Genomic DNA, 18,750 nt, shown 5'->3' on the forward strand with positions numbered 1-18,750 from the left:
TAGAGGTTTACAGCATGGAAACAGGCTCTCCGGCCCAACTTGTCCATGCCACCCTTTTTTTTTAACCCAGAGGCTAGTCCGAATTGCCCGCATTTGGCCCATATCCATCTTACCCATGTAACTGTCTAAATGCTTTTTAAAAGACAAAATTGTACCTGCCTCTACTACTACCTTTGACAGCTTGTTCCAGACACTCACCACCCTCTGTGTGAAAATATTGCCCCTCTGGACACTTTTGTATCTCTCCCCTCTCACCTTAAACCTATGCCCTCTAGTTTTAGACTCCCCTACCTTTGGGAAAAGATATTGACTATCTAGCTGATCTATGCCCCTCATTATTTTATAGACCTCTATAAGATCACCCCTCAGCCTCCTACGCTCCAGAGGAAAAAGTCCCAGTCTATCCAGCCTCTCCTTATAACTCAAACCATCAAGTCCCAGTAGCATCCCAGTAAATCTTTTCTGCACTCTTTCTAGTTTAATAATATCCTTTCTATATCAGGGTGACCAGAACTTACACAGTATTCCAAGTGCGACCTTACCAATGTCTTGTACAACTTCAACAAGACGTCCCAACTCCTGTATTCAATGTTCTGACCAATGAAACCAAGTATGCTGAATGCCTTTTTCACCACTGTGTACACTTGTGACTCCACTTTCAAGGAGCTATGAACTTGTACCCCTAGATCTCTTTGTTCTGTAACTCTCCCCAATGTCCTACCATTAACTGAGTAAGTCCTGCCCTGGTTCAAACTACCAAAATGCATCACCTCGCATTTATCTAAATTAAACTCCATCTGCCATTCGTCAGCCCACTGGTCCAATTGATCAAGATCCCATTGCAATCCGAGATAGCTTTCTTCACTGTCCACTATGCCACCAGTAGATAGGGAAAACTGTCCACATTGATGGAAGGATCAAGAAGCAGAAGGCACAAGTTTAAGGTAATTGGCAAAAGAAGCAAGGGTGACATGAGGAAAAGTTTTCTTACAAGGTGAGTGGTTAGGATCTGAAATGCACTGAGAATGTGGTGGAGGCAGGTTCAATTAAAACTTTCAAGCGGGAATTGGATTATTATCTGAAAAAAAAGGATATGTAGGACTACAGGAAGAAGGAGGGGGAGTGGCACCATTTGAACTGCTCCTTCAGATAAACAGAAGAGGCACAATGGGCTGAATGGGCTTATTCAGTGCTGTAACTGTTCTTTGAATCTATGATTTATAGCAAAATACTAAATAAAGGAAACTCTAACTGTGTCCCTACTGTGCGGTGACAGAAAAGTTCATTAAAACCATTTATCCATTAATCACTGAGAGCATTTCCCTTATCTCAAAAAGCAGTTGTAACAGGTCCTTTAGAAAATAAGTCTTCATATAAGACAATACTATGCATGCCCTTTGAAAATTAGTCTTAAGCATTTCGTAACTTATATTTTATTAACAAATTGCTTTACACCTGTCACTGTGATTCTCAACTCATCCTAAACTTTTCTGCCTCAAGTCTTTGTAGTCAGCCAAAATAAAAATGTTTTATTTGCTTAAAGTTATCATTCCAGCTGATGATTGCATGTGGCTGTACTGCTTTGCATTGATCTGACTGGTTTATGTTAACAGTTTTCTATCCCACTGAAAAAGCTGCCATTTGCCATGAAACACTGACATACTAATTTAAAAGTTGAAAAGTTAACTATTACCTTAAAAATCTAAAACAAGTGATTTTCTTAAGTATGAAAAATGCTTCAGATAACTTCAAAAACAACCCTGATATATGAACCCAAAAGATAATTAATCACAAGTAGACTTAGCTAGAACTTTAAATGGTGAACACTCAGCCAAAGACTAACAGAGGAAGATGCACTTCACTATTCAATTTCTCAACAATTGTTCAGTAAAGTTTTCCTAATTTCTTGTACCTAATGAAGATAAGCATCTTAACAATGAAATGCCAATTCATCCATATACTAAAAAGGACCGATTTGCATTTATATAATACTTTTCACGACGATCTGACGTCTCAAAGCACTTTACAGCCAATTGGGTATTTTTGAAGGGTAATAACTGTTATAATGCAGGAAATCTGGCACTGATTTTACACAAATAGTAATCCGGTAATGACTAGATAATCCATTTTTATTATGTTGATAAATATTAACCTGGAGACGAGAGAACTCCCCTACTTTTCTTCAAAATAGTGCCATTGGATTGTTTACATCTACCAGAACAGGCAGGTGCAGTTTAATGTCTCAACCAAAAGGTGGAACCACTAAAAGTGCACGGTGGCACACAGTGGTTAGCACTGTTGCCTCACAGCACCAAGAACCCAGATTTGATTCCTGGCTTGGGTCGCTGAATTTGCGGAGGCTGCACGCTCTCCCCGTATCTGAGTGGGTTTCTTCCGGATGCTCTGGTTTCCTCCCACAGTCTGAAAGACATGTTGGTTAAGTGTATTGGCTATGCTAAATTCTCCCTCGGTTTACCCGAACAGAGTGTGGCGACTAGGGGACTTTCATAGTGACTTCATTGCAGTGTTAATGTAAGCCTACTTGTGACTAATAAATAAATAAAAAGTGCAGCACTCGTTCAATACTCACTGTCGTATCAACCGTGATTTTTGTGTTCAGGTCCAAGATTGGAACTTGAACCCATAATCTTGTGACTCAGAGGTGCTATCAACTGAGCCACATCTGATACACTATGATACACTTTGATAACCATCCTTGCAATTCAGCAGATATGTCACACAGGAACTAATGAAAATTAAACAGCCTCCCAGTGTACAATGCTTTTTAAAATCATGTCCCTAATTATTTTCTAACAGTTGTAATTTTTATTTCTTGTTTTGATTGAGCAAAGAAGCAAGAATTGGCCCCAAATCATGGTAGCCATACATCCGGACATGACCCAACATTGCTAGTTGTAGTCTTAACTGCAGATTTCCAAAATGCTTTTCCAAGGATGAAGAATCCAAAAAAGACCACTAACATAACAAGAGCAGGATTTAGGGAACGCAGTGTTAAGTGGTTACAGACATCCCTGATTTCACCAGGCATACTCATCTGTTGCCAGCAGAATAAAAGCCAATTGGACCTCTCATAAAATCATGGAAGAATAGGAAAGAAGTTTTGAAAGGGTATCAGAGCTGCTTGCATTGTAAAGAGGCCATAGCCATGCAGGGTTAAGAGAACAGAAATTTAAGATTCTCGTCAGGTCAGCCAGCTACCTCCAGAAACTTTGGGGTCTTTGGCACAGAGAACTTCACACCACAGAATGCCTGCTCCTGCAGGGCCCAGCTCCTGAAACGGGAAACATTGCAGAAACAGGGCAGGCTGAATAGTGTTCAGATTCACCTAGGATAAATAGTAGATCACGGCCCAACATTTTTACAGTTTATTAAAACATCAAAAGAATTAGCAAACACCAAATTCCTCATCTTATTTGAGAGGGAGACAAAAGTTATGGAGCTGCAAAAAAATTTGAGATCCCAGAGATTCAGCAATTAGTGTTTTTTTTGTTCATTCATTGCCTGTAGGCATTGCTGACAAGGCCAACATTTATCACCCATCCCCCCAATTGCCCTTGAACTGTGTAGTTTGCTAGGGCCATTAGAGAGGGCATTTAAGAGTCGACCACATGTAGGTCAGACCAGGCAAGGATTGGCAGATTTCATTACTTAAGGACATTAGTGAGCCAGATAGGTTTTTATGACAATCACCAATGGTTTCATGATCGTCATTAGACTTTTAATTCCAGATTTTTATTGAACTTAAATTTCACCATCTGCCATGGTGGGATCCAAACCCAGGTCCTGAGCGTTACCCGGGATCTCTGGAATACTAGTCCAGTGACAATACCACTATGTCACCACCTCCCTTTTGTTTCTGGACTCCAATTCTTAACTTGACAAAGAGATGAATTCTTGCAAATGTGGGAGTGTTGCAACCATGAAAAGAACAACAATTTAACCTACATCAAAAGTAAGTCCTCAATCTTAATTACAGATAGGAAACTGGCAACCTATGGCTTCTTTTGTAAAATCATATTTTGGCAACAAAACTTAAGGGTTGAGTTACAGCTTTGGAACTAATAACATTCTAACACAGTAAATTCAATAAAATTACCAATTTGTGCCATAAATGTTCCAGAGTCATCAGCTGATCTTGGATGCTGCCTTCTAATTTTCCGTTGTTTCTTAATTTCACTTCCTGAAAAAAGAAGATAAACCCATTTAACCCTTTGAACTATGCTGACTTAAAATCCAAAAATAAGAGCTTTTAATATTTTTAGTAAATTAAAATGTATTTTGCAGGACAATTCACTATAAAATGGAGCATACCATTTCATCCTCGAACAAGACTTTAAGCCTTAGTCAGAGTACTGTCCAATTTTCTCTCCTCAAAGGTGGTATTTTTGAAAGGGTGCTGATGAGGTCCACAAGAAACAATTGCAATTCAAATCATGTTAGTTAGTTTGAGAAGCCTAAAAAGCTTGGACTCTATACTTAAGACAAGAGTTGATTTAGGTATGACATGACTAAAATTCATAATGTAATGAAGGGTTAAGGTGGTCTTTGTTTAGGCTAATTGTTTGAACTATATTGTTTAGGGGGGGACTAGGCTGGGTGGGGGAGGGGGTCAAAATAGGTCTTCTCCAGTCCATCAATTTTATGTTTGTACGGTCAGAATATAACGTTCATCAACAAATAGCCACTTCTCTAATTTAACTGAAAAATGATCTGCCCACTAATCTCATTACACATCAACCCCATTTTCCATAACATGGTTCTTTCATAACCTACTTCACTCTGTACCTCCCTCCCATGAGTTTTGTACTTGACTTAAATTTCGTTAGAACAGATTGTCTTTAGAATATAGCTCTCCTTCTTACAGTATATTTTTTACCGCACATCCCTTTCTATAGCATGCCATTTTCAATGTGGGACCCCCTTTAATACATATTTCTCCTTTGAGCATGTATCTTTCTACATAACCTGGCTCTCTTAACACAACACAGACTTCCTCTACATTGCTTTACTTTGATACACTGTTAAGACTGAGATGAGAGGAGTGCACTGTCTGCTTCTAGTTCCATGACTGTGTAGGTCACAACATATATTTAAATGATTTACCCAGCTAGCTGCACCATAGTGCCATAGAAAAGTTATGCAACAGAAAGTGGCCATTCAGCCCATTGTGTCTGCACAGGTCAAAAAAGAAAAAAGAAAAAAATAGCTATCCATTCTCATCCCACCTTCCAGCACCTGGTCTGCAGCCTTGCAGGTTACAGCGTTTCAGGTGCAGATCCAGGCACCTCTTTACGTGAGTTGAGGGTTTCTGCTTCCACCAACAAACCAGGCAGTGAATTTCAAAAACCCACCCTCCTCTGGGTGAAGATTTCTTTTTGTTATGTCCCCTCTAATCCTTCCACCAATCACCTTAAATCTGGAATTGACCTCTCCACCAGCAAGTTGGGGGGAAGGGAAGATTAAAACTATGGAAAGTATAACGGTTAATGGAAAGCAAAGCAGCAGGTTAGCATGTGGGGAGAAGGTTTCAACTGCATCGAAAATCAGGAAAACAATTAAAAGGAGAACTCAAAGTCACATTTTCAAAGAACTCCACCAGGCTCGTAAGGCACAATTTGCCTTTGACAAAGCTGTGCTGACTACTTTTGAGCATACTAAACTTCTCTAAATGTTCATAAATCCTGTCCCTCAGGATCTTCTCCATCAACTTACCAACCACTGAGGTTAGACTCACCGGTCGGTAATTTCCTGGGCTATCCCTATTCCCTTTCTTGAATATAGGAACCACATCCGCAATCCTCCAATCCTCCGGAACCTCTCCCATCTCCATCGACGATGCAAAGATCATCGCCAGAGGCTCTGCAATCTCTTCCCTCACCTCCCACAGTAACCTGGGGTACATCCCATCCGGTCCCGGCGACTTATCTATCTTGATGCTATTCAAAATTTCCAACACATCCTCTTTCTTAATGTCCACATACTCAATCTTTTCAGTCCGCCTCAATCCTGTAGTACAACCACCCAGGTATTTTTCCACCGTGAATACCGAGATAAAATATTCATTAAGCACCTCTGCTATTTCTTCCGGTTCTGTACAGACTTTCTCACCTTCACCGTTTATAGGTCCTATTCCTTCACATCTCATCCTTTTACTCTTCACATATTTATAGAACGCCTTTGGGTTCTCCTTAATCTTACCTGCCAAGGCCTTCTTGTGACCCCTTCTGGCTCTCCTAATTTCTTTCTTAAGTCCCTTCCTACAAGCCGTATACTCATCTAGATCCCTCTCATCGCCTAGCTCTCTGAATCTTTTGTACCCTTTCCTTTTCTTTCTCACTAGGTTCAGCGCAGCTTTCGTGCACCACGGTTCCCGTAACCTACCAACACCTCCCTGTCTCATCGGAACGTTGTCATGCAGAACTCCAGACAAACATTCCTTGAAAATCTGCCACCTTACTTCAGTACTTTTCCTCGAGAATGCCTCCTTCCAATTTACGCCTCTAATCTCCTGCCTGATGGCTTCATATTTCCCCTTACTCCAAATAAACACTTTCCTAGCTTGCCTGATCCTATATCTTTCCAATGCTAGCGTAAAGGAGATAAAGTTATGATCACTATCCCCAAGATGCTCCCCCACTGAGAGATCTGACACCTGTCCAGGCTCATTAGCCAGTACCAGATCGAGTACAGCCTCTCCTCTTGTAGGCTTATCCACATGCTGTGTCAGGAAACCCTCCTGAACACACCTAACAAACTCCTCCTCATTCAAACCCTTTACCTTGGGATATTCCAATCGATGTTTGGGAAATTAAAGTCTCCCATCATGACAACCCTGTTATTACTACATTTCGTGGAGATGCCGGCGTTGGACTGGGGTGAACACGAAGGAGCAGCGCTCCGAAAGCTAATGGTATTTGTTACCAAATAAACCTGTTGGATTTTAACCTGGTGTTGTTAAAACTCTTACAGTGATTACTACATCTCTCCAGGATCTGTTTCCCTATCTGCTCATCAACATCCCTGTTACTATTGGGCGGCCTGTAGAAAACACCCAGCAAAGTTATCGACCCCTTCCCGCTCCGAACTTCCACCCACAGAGACTCCGTAGACAATCCCTCCACGGCTTCCACCTTCTCTACAGCTGTGACACTATCCCTGATCAGCAGTGCCACTCCCCCCCCCCTCTTTTGCCTCCCTCTCTGTCCTTTCTGAAACATCTGAAACCCGGCACTTGAAGTATCCAGTCCTGTCCCTGTCCCCAAGTCTCCGTAATGGCCACCACATCACACTTCCAAGCATCGATCCACACTCTAAGCTCATCCATTTTATTCACTACACTCCTGGCGTTAAAATAGGCACATCTCAAACCTTTGGTCTGAGCTCTCCCCTTCTCCATCACCCGTCTATTCTCCCTCTTACACTGTCTACAATCCCTCTCTATTTGCAGGCTAACCTCCTCGCTCTCAGTCACCTCATCACGATTTCATCCCCCCAACCTTTCTAGTTTAAAGTCTCCCCAGTAACCTTAGCCAACCTTCCTGCCAGGATATTGGTCCCCCTGGGATTCAAGTGCCACCCGTCTTTTTTGTACAGACCACACTTTCCCCTAAAGAGGTCCCAATGATCCAGGAACCTGAATCCCTGCCCCCCGCTCCAGTCCCTCAGCCACGCATTCATCCTCCACGTCACTCCATTCCTACTCTCACTTTCTCGTGGCCCAGGCGGCAATACTGAGATTACTACCTTTGCGTTCCTTCTTCCCAACTGTCTACCTAACTCCCTATATTCTCTTTTCATGACCCCTCCCGTCTTTCTACCTATGTAAGTGGTACCAATATGTGCCACGACCTCTGGCTCCTCTCCCTCCCACCTCAGGATATCTGGGACGCGATCAGAGACATCCCGGATCTCGGCACCAGGGTGACAGACCACCATCCGAGACTCCCATCTGTCTCCGCAAAAACGCCTGTCCGACGGCAAGGATAGATACATTTTTGAACAGTAAAGGATTAAGGGTAATGGTGAGCGGGTGGGTAAGTGGAGCTGAGTCCACGAAAAGATCAGCCATATTCTTATTGAATGGCGGAGCAGGCTTGAGGGGCCAGATGACCTGCTCCTAGTTCTTATGTTCTTATGTAGAAACAGGTCTTTCCTGTCTACTCTATCTCGATCCCTCATAAACTTGTACACCTCATTTAAAGTCACCCTCCATCTTCCTCTGTTCTAAGGAGAACAACTCTCGCCTATCCAATGTTTCCTTAGATCTGCAATTTTCAAATCCTGGCAATATTCTTGTATGTCTCCTCTGCATTCTCTCCAGAACAATTACACCCTTTCTGTAATGTGATGACAAAAACTCTACATACAATTCCAGCTGTGGCCGAACCAGTATTTTCTCCATCCCTGCTTTTGGATTTTATACATCATCCAATAAATGAAAGCATTCAACATAGTTTCTTTACCATCTTAGCCATCTGTCCTGCCATCCTCAGGGACCTGTGGGCATGCACTCCAAGTTCTCTCACTTCTTCTGCCTCTCTCAATATCCTCCCATTATTTCAATATTCCTTTACTTTGTTTGTTCTCCCCAAATGCATTACTTCACACTTTTCTGGATTGAGTTCCATTTGCCACTTTTCCGCACATTCACCAAAACCATTGATATCATTCTGAAGTCAACAGTTGTCCTGTTCACTATCAACTAACTACATGTCCATTCTTATGTCATCTGCTGTTACTTTTCTGACTAGTCTGCCATGTTGGACCTTATCAAATGCTTTATTCAATTCTATGTAGCCAACATCCACTGCACTCCCCTCATTAATCCTCCCTGTTACTTTCTTGAAAACTAGTAAATTAGTAAGACACAATCTTCCCCAAATAAAACAATGCAGCCTATCACTGATTAATCTGTTCCTTTCTAAGTAACAGTTTATCCTGTCAGACTTAATGGTCTATAATCATTGTCCTATCCCTCAAATCCTTTTTAAATAATGGTACAAGCTTTGAAGGCCTTGAGTCCTTTGATACGTCACCTATAAATATCTAGTGAGGATCAGAAAATAATCCTCATTGCATTCGCTATTTTACCCGGCTTCCATTAACAGCCTAGGATGTAACCCATCTGGCCCTGGTGATTTATCTAATTTAAAGGATGGCAGTGATGACAGTCCATCCAATACTTCTTCTCTCATTATGCTTATTCTACCTAATATTACACACTCCTCCTCTTTAACGAGAATACCTATGCCATCCCTCTCCTTTGCGAAGACAGAGACAAAGTACTCAGTAAGAGCCCTGTCCACATCGCCTGCAATCAAACTTTAAGTTACCTTGTACATCTCTGATGGGCCCTAACTTTTCCTTGGTTATCCTCTAGCTCTTATTGTACTGGTAATACAACTTTGGGTTTTCCTTGATTTTACCTGCCAATATTTTTTTCATATCCACTCTTTTTCTAATTTCCTTTTTTACTTCAACCCTATACATAGAAAACATAGAAAAACATAGAAAACTACAGCACAAAACAGGCCCTTCGGCCCCACAAGTTGTGCCGAACATATCCCTACCTTTTAGGCCTACCTATAACCCTCCATCCTATTAAGTCCCATGTACTCATCCAGGAGTCTCTTAAAAGACCCTATTGAGTTTGCCTCCACCATCACTGACGGCAGCCGATTCCACTCGCCCACCACCCTCTGTGTGAAAAACTTACCCCTAACATTTCCCCTGTACCTACACCCCAGCACCTTAAACCTGTGTCCTCTCGTAGCAGCCATTTCCACCCTGGGAAAAAGTCTCTGAGAGTCCACCCGATCTATGCCTCTCAACATCTTATATACCTCTATTAGGTCTCCTCTCATCCTACGTCTCTCCAAGGAGAAAAGACCAAGCTCCCTCAGCCTATCCTCATAAGGCATGCCACTCAATCCAGGCAACATCCTTGTAAATCGCCTCTGTACCCTTTCAATCTTTTCCACATCCTTCCTATAGTGAGGTGACCAGAACTGAGCACAGTACTCCAAGTGGGGTCTGACGAGGGTCTTATATAGCTGCATCATTGTCCCCGGACTCCTAAACTCAATCCCTCGATTGATAAAGGCCAGCACACCATACGCCTTCTTAACCACCTCCTCCACCTGCAGGGCCGATTTTAGAGTCCTGTGGACCCGGACCCCAAGGTCCTTCTGATCCTCCACAGTACTAAGAGTCTTTCCCTTTATATTGTACTCCTTCATCCCATTTGACCTGCTAAAATGGACCACTATGCATTTATCTGGGTTGAAGTCCATCTGCCACTTCTCCGCCCAGTCTTGCATCCTATCCATGTCCCTCTGTAACTTCTGACATCCCTCCAGACTATCCACAACCCCACCAACCTTCGTGTCGTCAGCAAACTTACCAACCCATCCCTCCACTTCCTCATCCAGGTCATTTCCGAAAATGACAAACAGCAAGGGTCCCAGAACAGATCCCTGGGGCACACCACTGGTGACCGACCTCCATTTAGAAAAAGACCCATCTATACACACTCTCTGCCTCCTTTGGGCAAGCCAGTTCCGGATCCACAGGGCAGCAGCCCCTTGGATCCCATGCCCTCTCACTTTTTCCAGAAGCCTTGCATGGGGGACCTTATCGAACGCCTTGCTAAAATCCATATAAACCACATCTACTGCTTTCCCTTCGTCAATGTGTTTAGTCACATTTTCGAAGAACTCCACCAGGCTCGTAAGGTACGATCTGCCTTTGACAAAGCCATGCTGAATATTCTTGAGCATACTAAACCTCTCCAAATGCTCATAAATCCTGTCCCTCAGGATCTTCTCCATCAGCTTACCAACCACTGAGGTTAGACTCACCGGTCGGTAATTTCCTGGGCTATCCCTATTCCCCTTCTTGAAAATAGGAACCACATCCGCAATCCTCCAATCCTCCGGCACCTCTCCCGTCTCCATCAGCGACGCAAAGGTCATCGCCAGAGGCTCTGCAATCTCTTCCCTCGCCTCCCACAGTAACCTGGGGTACATCCCATCCGGACCCGGCGACTTATCTATCTTGATGCCATTCAAAGATTCCAGCACAACCTCTTTGTTAAAGTCCTTTCTATACTCCTCTAGTTTTCTCACAGTATTAATTTTTTGTGACTAGCATAAGCTTTCATTTTCTGCTTTATCTTACCCTGAATGCTTCTGGATTATCAAAGGCTCTATATTCGGGAGAACAGGATTTTTTATTTGTGGCTGCATGATGGTCATGTAATCTCCCATTGATTTGTCAATGACTTTCCTTCAAGTAGCTATATCCAGTCCACTTTTGCTAGATCACTTCTCAGCTTCAAAAAAATTGGACCTCCTACAATCTAGAAGTTTTATTGTACTTTTGCCCTATTCCATATGATGCTAAATCTAACTGTCTTATGGTCACTATCTCTAAAGTGGTCACCCACTGCAGTATCATCCACTTGCCCTGCTTCATTTCCTCATACTAAATCTATTATGTCTCCTTTTGTTGGGCTTGTTACATGCCCTTGAATGCAGTTTAAGAATGTTGTGCCCCCATGCCTTTTACATTGTTAGTATGCCAGTTGATATTAGGGTAGTTGAGGTCCCCAACTATTATTGCCCGATTGTATTGCACTCAGATATTCGCTTACATGTTTGCTTTTTTATCTCCTTTTCACTATTTGGGGTCCATTACTACTCCCAGCACTTTGGCTGCCCCTTTTCTATTTCTGAGCTCAACCCATATGGCTTCATTTGATGATTCATACAGTATATCACCCCTCCTCACAGCTGTAATTGATATCTTAACCAATAATGCTACACCCCCACCGCTTTTATCCCTCTTTCTATCCTGCATGAAAACTCTAGATGCAGGAATGCTCTGATGCCAATTTTAACCCTCTTTAAACCAAGTTTCTGGTATAGTAATTATCTCATGCTGCCATGTGGCTATCTGCATCCTCAGCTCATCAGCTATAATACTCTTTGTATTTACATACACACCTTGCAACTCGGCCAATGTTGTCTACCTGATACGCTGTAGGAAAGGATGTCCCGAGGCATGGTACATTGGGGAAACCATGCAGACGCTACGACAATGGATGAATGAACACCGCTCGACAATCACCAGGCAAGACTGTTCTCTTCCTGTGGGGGAGCACTTCAGCGGTCACGGGCATTCGGCTTCTGATCATCGGGTAAGCGTTCTCCAAGGCGGCCTTCACGACACACGACAGAGCAAAGTCGCTGAGCAGAAACTGATAGCCAAGTTCCGCACACATGAGGACGGCCTAAACTGAGATGTTGGCTTTATGTCACACTATCAGTAACCCACACAGCTTGCCTCCTGTCCTGTCTGGAGACAATACACATCTCTTTTAACCTGTGCTTAATGCTCCCTCCTCCACTCATTGTCTGTATCGTTAAGAACTGGTTGGCTGTAGAGATTTGCATTCTGATCAGTATTCTGTAACTTGATTTTGTGTCTCTGTGCCCTGTTTGAGAGCAGATTTCCACTCCATCTGACGAAGGAGCAGCGCTCCGAAAGCGAATGGTATTTGCTACCAAATAAACCTGTTGGACTTTAACCTGGTGTTGGTAAAACTCTTACTGTGTTTACCCCAGTCCAACGCCGGTATCTCCACATCATGACTATACAATATGCCATCCAGGAGTCATGTCCAGTCACAGAAACAACTAAAGCACTATCCTTACTGCTCTTCATTTCTTCTTCCATCCCACCCATTGTAGAGCTGCTCACCATGCCACAGGCATGGCTCTCATTCCACTCCTCCTAGGAACTAACACGCTCACCTGTATCCAATGAACGAGTGGGATCCAGGGGACTAACGCATTACCTGATTCATTCTCTTGGACAGACACCCATTCCCTTTCTGCCTCCATGCTCCTAAGCTGTGGTGTAACAACCTATCTGAATGTGCTATCCACATAGCTCTCAGCCACTCAGATGTGGCACAGTGTCTCCAGCTATTGCTGGAGCTCTGAAACAAAAAGTTTAAGTTGCTGCAAGAGGTGACACCTCCTGCACATAAGATCGTCTAGGTCACTGACAGTGACACATACTACTGGACACAACCGAGCTGCACTGCAATGTCAAAACTTTACTTCATTTAGGTTAACTTCATTACATTTTAGTTTATCAATATTACTTCATTTTACTTGGCTTGACTTTACTTCCTTCTTGCTTGTGTTTCTTACTTAAATCAAAGTACCTATTTCTTTAAAAAAAATATGGTTTTCTCATTTTCAACTTTTTAAAGACACTCACTAACAGCAGTTTCTCAACAACCAATGAATTTACAGTTTTCTTGTGGTGTCAATCTGATCTTTTTTGAAACTCAGCCAGCTCCCAAATAGGTGAGGTCTGGTTTCCACTGCTCCCCAAAGGTAAGCGAAGGCCCCAAGGCTCGTTTCTCTTTTATCTGCTCCTGACTATTAATGCCTACTTAAGATACAATTCTCTCTGCTCCACAAAGTTGAGCCAAAGGATACGTTTTAAAAATAAATGCCACCACCCAACCACTTGCTTGCTTTCCTGTGGTGTCACACTTTGATTTTTAAATAGTTGTAAAGCTCAGAATGGACCAGGCAAACCCAAATCCAATTCTTGCTTGCTCCAAAAACCACATTCAAAATCCAATTGGATCAATTCAAGGTCCTCTCAAGAAAGACAAACAAGATCGAAGCTGACAAGATAAGGCATTGCACCCCATCTTGGGCTTGATCTGAAGCTTGACCTTAGCTAAAAGGCTGATAAGCGATGTCACACTTTTATCTCTATCAGAAGGTTCTGGGGAGATAGACTAGATCGCTCTTCTAGCTAATGCTGACTGCTTCAGGGTCTTCTTTCCCTCTATTCCTCTAACTGATGCTGACTGCCTCCGGATCTTCCTTTCCACCACTCTCCAAATTGATGCTGACTGCATGTGGATCTTCCTTTCCACCATTCTTCTAACTGATGCTGATTGCCTCTAGGTCCTCCTTCCTACTAATCTAAACCATTATGTAACCCTTTTGTGTACAGTCCACCAGAGTCAAGAGGTTTCCAGCTTCTTTAAAACTGCTTAATTACCTTTTCTTGTAAAATATTGTCTTTTCTAGGAACAGCAGCAGCCAGAGTCCTTGCATTAACCTTTAAGGGAAAGTGTCTTTTAAAAACGCAGATTTTTCCAGAATATTCTTCGTCCTTGAAGATAAACCATTTTCTGTGATTAAGTGGGTTTATGTCAATACTATATTTGTAACTCTTAATCAAGTATTTTTAGCAACATCCTTCAATTCCCCACTTATCTCTCAGCCCATCTTTTTAACATGCCTGATTAATAATACACCCCTAAATCAATGTTACATTAACAGAGAAACTTCATTATTAAGTCAATATCTGTGGGCATGTAGAGTTTATCATATAGCAAACAGTTTATTCACCTATTGCATTTATTTCTGATAAAATCTAAAACAATGCAATATTATGTCAGTTTAGGCATGTACCTCATGTTGTTCATTGTATAATACAATGATACTAGCAGCAGTCAAAAGTAGCAGCAAAACTATTTTTCAGAGTTTCTTAAAATAATTGTTTTATTATTACATGGGATGGAACTGTTGCTGGCAAAGGCAGCATTTGTTGCCTATCCATAATTATATTGGATAATCCGCCATCTTGAATCACTGCTGTCCATGTAGTGCAGGTACATCACAATGCTGTTAAGAATGGAATTTCAGGTTTTATATGCAGCAACAGCAAAAGATTGGAGATAAAGACTTGAATTTTCATCCTCAAGGAAAGTAGTGGGAATCAGAAAAATGCCAGGCTTAACGCATCTGCCTCAGGAGAAATTGTCCCTAATCTTCATTCTGGGGGAGAGTGGGGCTCAGCAGGGGGCAGGTTGTGGGTGCAGGCTAGAGTCAGGCCAGTCAACTCAGGATTAATTTGGAGGCAGTCACAGGGGATGCTGGATGCCGAAGTGAGCCGTTTAAAAGGCCCAACTCGATAATGCGGAACTTCGTCCCATTTAAACACATGAATGCCTTGTCCACCACCACCCCCCCCCCCCCCCCCCCACATCCTGCAAAAAAATGCCATGCACCATTGGTGCCACCTTGTATCCTCTCACCCATTCTTTAGGGCCCTTCATGCCCCCAGTGCTGGGGTGGGGGGAGGGGGGGGGGTGGTTTGGGGAGGGGTGGAGGAAGTAGAGCTGGAATGGAGAAGTGGAAAATTGGAAGTAAGAAAGAAGGATGATAAAATGAATGAATGAGATGAAATTAATAATTGTGATAGATTGAGGAATACAGGGCTATGGGGAAATGGCACAGAAAGGAGTTAAGGTCGGCATAGATCAGCCATGATTGCATTGAATGGTGGAGCAGGCTTGATGGGCCTGGTGGCCTACTCCTGCATTTATTTCTTGTATTCCCTGAGAGTACAGAGGAATCTTCAGCTTTCTTCTTCTGCAGTTCCAGTCCCTCTGAAGTACAATTTTGTGCAAGACAAAGCATACCACTATACTGAAGGTTGCCACAGATCAGTGTGGGTAAATGAATTACACCTTCACTCTCTTTTTTAGCATATGCAGTAATCACCAAGCGAAGCAATCGGTTCCACAATGATTAAATGGAAGTCTATGAGCCCTCCACTGAATTTTATCAATCTTCAATGATGCAAGTCATTGACTGGAGTGCACCACAGCTGCAGACCAGGTTCTCCGCATGACCCCACTTGTGGCAATTTGCAGCATAAAGGCCTAGGTGAATGTGGAAATGTTTGAGGAGCGCCCAATATTGGCATGACAGGTTAAAGCTAGGTGAACAGGCTGTGGGATCTGTGATGATGTGGTTTTTAATGGTGGAGTGGTTCCTTTTCTGGTGCCATAGGGCCTCTGCTATTATTCCTTGGCATGGTGGTCTTAGCCATACAGGCTGGCGTGATGGGAGGCAAGTAGCAGGTGGAATGGTAAGGTCTTTGTGTTGAGGCAGGCTTGGGTTGATATCAAACTTATCCAGAAGCTTTTTTCAGTCGGCCAATGGCTTCCGGCATAAGCACCCTGTGCTAATGTAGCTCTAGATTCATCTTTTTTCTGCTTCAGAGGTAGAGCTCCTCATATTTGTCATCAACTAGGGCCTTAGAGGGTAGCCCTTGTTTCCAAGGAACTACCTGCTGACTCTGCTTGGAAGTGCGAAGACCTATGGTAGATATGATTTACACAGAATTAAGAAGACATTCTGGCACATTTGAGGAAATGAACAGGTATATATGAAAACATTACAAAACAAATAACAGCTGAACATTGATGGACTGGAATTCCTTCCAATTGACAAAGACTGCTGGTTGATCTGAGGGTGCCTTGATTGGCACATTTATGCAATGACTTCCTGAACTTATTGGAATTCACCAACTACAACAGGAACAAGACCACTCTCATTCTGGTTGTCCTCAGCAATAGGAAAGTGGACTAAAGTGGTAGCCCTGGCAAAGATACTACTGATTACTTATGAGCAGCTGCCTGTGAAATCGGTGCATGTCATCAACAGATCCCTGAAAGGCAAATAAATTAAAGGCCACTAGCAATGTGTGCCTATCTGATCCATTGGAAAGGACATCTTGCTCCGGGAGACTGCTGTCAGTAATGATCTGCCATGAAAGCCTGGGCTTTCTGAGACACTGTTGCCCAGTCATGTCGAGAACAATCCTCGGCTTCTATACACTGTGTTGGTGTATTGCTTCCTTCATGCTGGAGATCCATACCATTCCCACTGCCCTGTAGATCAGCATGTGGGTGAGAAAAGGCAACTGATGCTACTGCTATTTGCATCACTCCAAGAGTTGGTGGTGTTATTTCTCCTGTGCCTCATCAGAAGTCTAAGACAGGGCTGCATAAGTTGCTTACATGCTGATAGCAGGCAGGTTCATACCAAGGTATGTCTAAGGTAGGTAAATTGACTTCCAAAATGTTGGACATCACGTAGTCAGGCTTAACAAAGGCATATCATACTCATGATATTAAATATAGAAACCCTACAGTGCAGAAGGAGGCCATTCAGCCCATCGAGTCTGCACCGACCACAATCCCACCCAGGCCCTACCCCCAAATCCCTACATATTTACCCACTAATCCCTCTAACCTATGCATCTCAGGACTCTAAGGGGCAATTTTTAGCATGGCCAATCAACCTAACCCACACATCTTTGGACTGTGGGAGGAAACTGGAACACTCGGAGGAAACCCACACAGACACGAGGAGAATGTGCAAACTCCACACAGACAGTGACCCAAGCCAGGAATTGAACTCAGGTCCCTGGAGCTGTGAAGCAGCAGTGCTAACCACTGTGCTACCGTGCCACCCCATGAACTTAACATGAACTTATTTGGTATGGAATTTTCTGGAACTACACTTTTATTTTTTAAATGGACATTAAAATACTACTAAAATGGCTGTAGAGGGTCAGGTGACTTTTACAATTTCTGCATAAATTCAGAACTTCCTCAATTCTCCAGAAAGTTCCTAATTCAATGACCATGGGTGGGGTAAACGTGCCAAGACAAAACCATTTGTGGAAATTCCATCTCCTATTGTTGTGGACCTACCCAAAACGCAAAGTCTATGGACACCCAGACTCACTGTCTCTGAGCTTAAAACTTAAAAAAAGAGAGCTGTAGAGAAATAAGTTCATCATAAGTAGGTGTGAATGGTCAAAATTCATTCCCCCATTCTGTAGCAATTGCTTCTAACTTCAAATCATTCTGGGTGGAAAATAGGAGTATTAGTCGGGTGGTTGCAAAAACAACACCAGCCCCAGATAGTGTCATGACTTCAATCAGGCCATTGAGGTTGGCCTATTGGAGTATGAACTCCCTGATTAAGGATCCAATTGATGGGCCAATCAGGGGGTCTTTGCCTTGCGCCTAACCAGGAGTGTCAGTTCCTCTGACACCCCCGGAGACAGACTGCTAAGTGATAGCACTCTGTGTACTGCTGTTAAAGTTGTAAATAAAGGGATTTTGGTGAAGGGACTTCTGCCTCCGCAGAATTATTACAGATAGTGAATATTATTGCTCCAAAAACCAGGGAGAAACCAGGCAATCTGCAAACAACACAGCTAGAAATAACAGCAGCAGTAAAGATATCTAAGCCTAAGACCAGAGACTGCAATGTTGCAAGGTCCACAAATACAGAAAAATGACCCTTGTAATAATACCAGAACCAACTAACTTCATGATCGACCTTTTCAAGGAATTTGCGCAATGACTTTGATATACAACTTTGGCTATGAATTTACCTCGCTACATTTCAAGAGTGAAAAACCATCTCTTCTAACATCAGGCCTGCACCGAGATGAGCTAATCATGTGACTTATTAAATATTCCTTTCTTTGTATCTTGTAAAGGTGTTCTCTTTAACTGTATTTTCCTCAAAGGTATGTGTGTTTGTCTGAGTGGCGAGTGAGTGACGTAGCATTACATTTTTGGGGTTAACTTGTGAATGAATAGTCCTCTTTATTTAGACCTATGAAAAGCATGCTGCTAGTTATTCAAACTGACCATACACTTTTGAGTAAGAAACTTACACATCTTACTTTCAAAAAATACACTAATTACAGACAATAAGGGAAAGCAACAGGAGTTTCAGTTCTCTCTCTACCTGTCTGTGACAATGTCTAAAGCAGCGAAAGCACATTCTCAGAAGTTCTATAAGCGCAAGCTTTTCA

General features: G+C 42.7%; 1 protein-coding gene across 1 annotated transcript in view; it reads right to left on the reverse strand.

Moving 5' to 3' along the window:
• The window catches only part of LOC144509533 (adhesion G protein-coupled receptor B2-like), a 962,811-nt gene that overhangs the window by 709,717 nt on the left and 234,344 nt on the right, over positions 1-18,750 (reverse strand). The window contains exon 3 of the mRNA XM_078238437.1: positions 4,118-4,201. Within this exon, the coding sequence (XP_078094563.1) occupies positions 4,118-4,201 (84 nt within the window). The remainder of the gene's footprint in view (positions 1-4,117; positions 4,202-18,750) is intronic.

The sequence above is a fragment of the Mustelus asterias genome, chromosome 21 (assembly GCF_964213995.1).
Source record: "Mustelus asterias chromosome 21, sMusAst1.hap1.1, whole genome shotgun sequence".
Taxonomy (NCBI): Eukaryota; Metazoa; Chordata; class Chondrichthyes; order Carcharhiniformes; family Triakidae; genus Mustelus; species Mustelus asterias.